Source organism: Adiantum capillus-veneris, chromosome 9, assembly GCF_014529385.1.
Source record: "Adiantum capillus-veneris isolate H3 chromosome 9, ASM1452938v2, whole genome shotgun sequence".
Lineage (NCBI taxonomy): Eukaryota > Viridiplantae > Streptophyta > Polypodiopsida > Polypodiales > Pteridaceae > Adiantum > Adiantum capillus-veneris.
This window is the reverse complement of record NC_140939.1, coordinates 111,799,443-111,801,739: the sequence shown is the minus strand read 5'-3', so window position 1 is coordinate 111,801,739 and position 2,297 is coordinate 111,799,443. Positions and strand designations below refer to the sequence as shown.

At 47.6% G+C, this 2,297-nt stretch overlaps 1 protein-coding gene across 1 annotated transcript; it reads left to right on the top strand.

Annotated features, from left to right (window-relative positions):
- Positions 1 to 632: 632 nt before the first annotated feature.
- On the top strand, positions 633 to 1,770 carry LOC147450991 (uncharacterized). The gene has a single exon (XM_086520845.1). It carries the CDS (start codon positions 761 to 763, stop codon positions 1,547 to 1,549), a length of 789 nt encoding a protein of 262 aa, XP_086376971.1. The 5' UTR covers positions 633 to 760; the 3' UTR covers positions 1,550 to 1,770.
- Positions 1,771 to 2,297: the final 527 nt, after the last annotated feature.

Genomic DNA, 2,297 nt, shown 5'->3' with positions numbered 1-2,297 from the left:
TGTAGAACTACAAAAAATAATGATCTTTTTCAATCTATAGCTTGATTTTTGCTTATTTGAAGGATATTTTTCACAAAAAAATTCTACACTCAATATGTCCCAATATTCATGTAATTCTCCGTCGGTGATACCGTTTCGGGAATTGTTTTCGCCCAAAATGGAGCAACAGGGAGCCTGGGTCCTTTACTCTAAGCGTTTGGAGCGATAGGTAAAGGTGTGAAAGAGATCCAAGAACTCAAAGTGGGCGACATTGAGTCAAGGGGGTGAAGATAAGGGTGGCTTGGAAGTTTTGAAGGCAATGCCTGCCACCACATCTACACGGAACTCATGGTGGAGTGCGTGAAAGCTTGGGGTGTTTTATTTTAAGGCACAAAGGGGGCCATGGGGATAGTGGCCAAATCCTAAAGGAGATATGTTGGGGGAGTCATCATCGTTCTACTGCATCGTCCACTCAGGAACACTATTGGAATATGCAATGTAGCTTGCTTGGACAAAGCTTATAGCCATGGTGGACTCCTTTATGTGTATACTATTTTAGGTGAAGGCAAAGCTACATTAAGGGGAGCAGCTGAGCAAGCAGCGTACAACCGTTAAACCGCTTGGTGGAAGGAAGGGAGGGAGAGAGGGGGACACAGACAGAGAGAGTCGCAGCATCAAGGGGAGGAAGGTGTTGGGAGAGAGAGAGAGAGAGAGAGAGAGAGAGAGAGAAAACAGCAGCAGCTCGGACGGACGGAGAGAGAGAGAGAGAGAGAGAGAGATAATGAGTTTGCATGAGTTCGACAAGGAGGTTGTATTCAGACTTAGAGCCAGGATGCTGCTCACGTCGACGGGCAGAAATATAGACAGCGCAGCGCCGTACGTGCGGGACGCAGGGATCGATCCGGAGCGGACACGACCGGGTAACGACCTGCCCTACCAGTCTCACCACACCTCCTTCGACCGCAAGATCGTGCTGATTACCGCCGCCTTCCTGGCGCTGTTGTTGGCGCTCCTCCTGCTGCACTGCCTGCTACGCTGCCTCCTGCGCCGCCTGCGCCACCTCCACCCCTCCGACCCAACGTCGGCGCACCCTCACCCAATGAAGAAACGCCACATCCGATCCCTCCCTTCCTCCACCTTCCACCCACTCATCTCCCCCCACGTGGCGGAGCCGGTCCCCCCGCATTGCCCTATCTGCCTAGTCGACTTCGCCGACGGCGACCTCATCCGCTTGCTGCCTCCCTGCTACCATGGCTTCCACGCGTCCTGCCTCGATTTGTGGCTGCTGCGCCAGGCCACCTGCCCTACCTGCCGAGCCGACGTCCTGCAGATGAAGGGCGCCGCCCCATCGAGCTCATCCTTGAGCTGCACCTCCTCATCAACCCGCCCGCTAATGCTCATCAGCTCTGCTCCGCCCCGCCCACTCTCGACTCAGAGACTGGTGAGCCAAAGCATCAATTTTGCATTAGCACTCCATAAGTCATATTTATTACTTACCACACGAACCCAAAATTTTGGTTTCTCGTTCCTTACGGCTCACATGAAGTTCTTACCACTTTTTCTCATGTGAGGAAAAGTACTCCTTAAAGTTATCCACACTAGTATCCACACTAAGGGATAGGTATGTAAAGATGAGCAAGTTATCCACACCAAGGTACATGTATGTAAAGGAGAGCTTCCTATGTAGTCCATTCATTACAAAATATTTTGTAATCGCGACAAACTCGTGTGATTTCTCTCTATTGGGAGATGATCTCGATTTTTTTGCATAGAAAAAGATGTTCGAAGAAACCTTTGGAACTACCTTATGGACAAAAGTAAAATGGCGCTGTGAGAAATTATGTGTGTTAGCCTTGAGCCAATTAGTTATTCAAAACATCTAGTTGAGAGGAGCAATCTAGGAGTGAGACTTGTGAGATTGCATAGTAAACATCTTTCTCGTATTGTATACGTAAATAAGGCAACCAACAGCTTGTTGATAGAGTGTGACATCAAAGTAGTCTTTAGCATCATGTGAAGACTAAACTTCAAACATAAATAAGGCAACCGATAGCTTACTAACAAAGTGTGACATGAAAGTAATCTTTAGTGCATCCTAAAGACTAAACTTTAGACATTTCACAATCTTTAGAGTGTGACCAGAGGGGATTTACTAATATTTGGGAGGGACTTGCATGCACACTGTTAAGAAAACACCCCTATATACGGTCCTTTATATAGTGATTGAGCCCCTATCTATAGAAATTGAAGCACTAAGATAACCCCCTTCGTACAATTTATGAAGTATTAACATACCCCCCTACCTTATATGTACCATC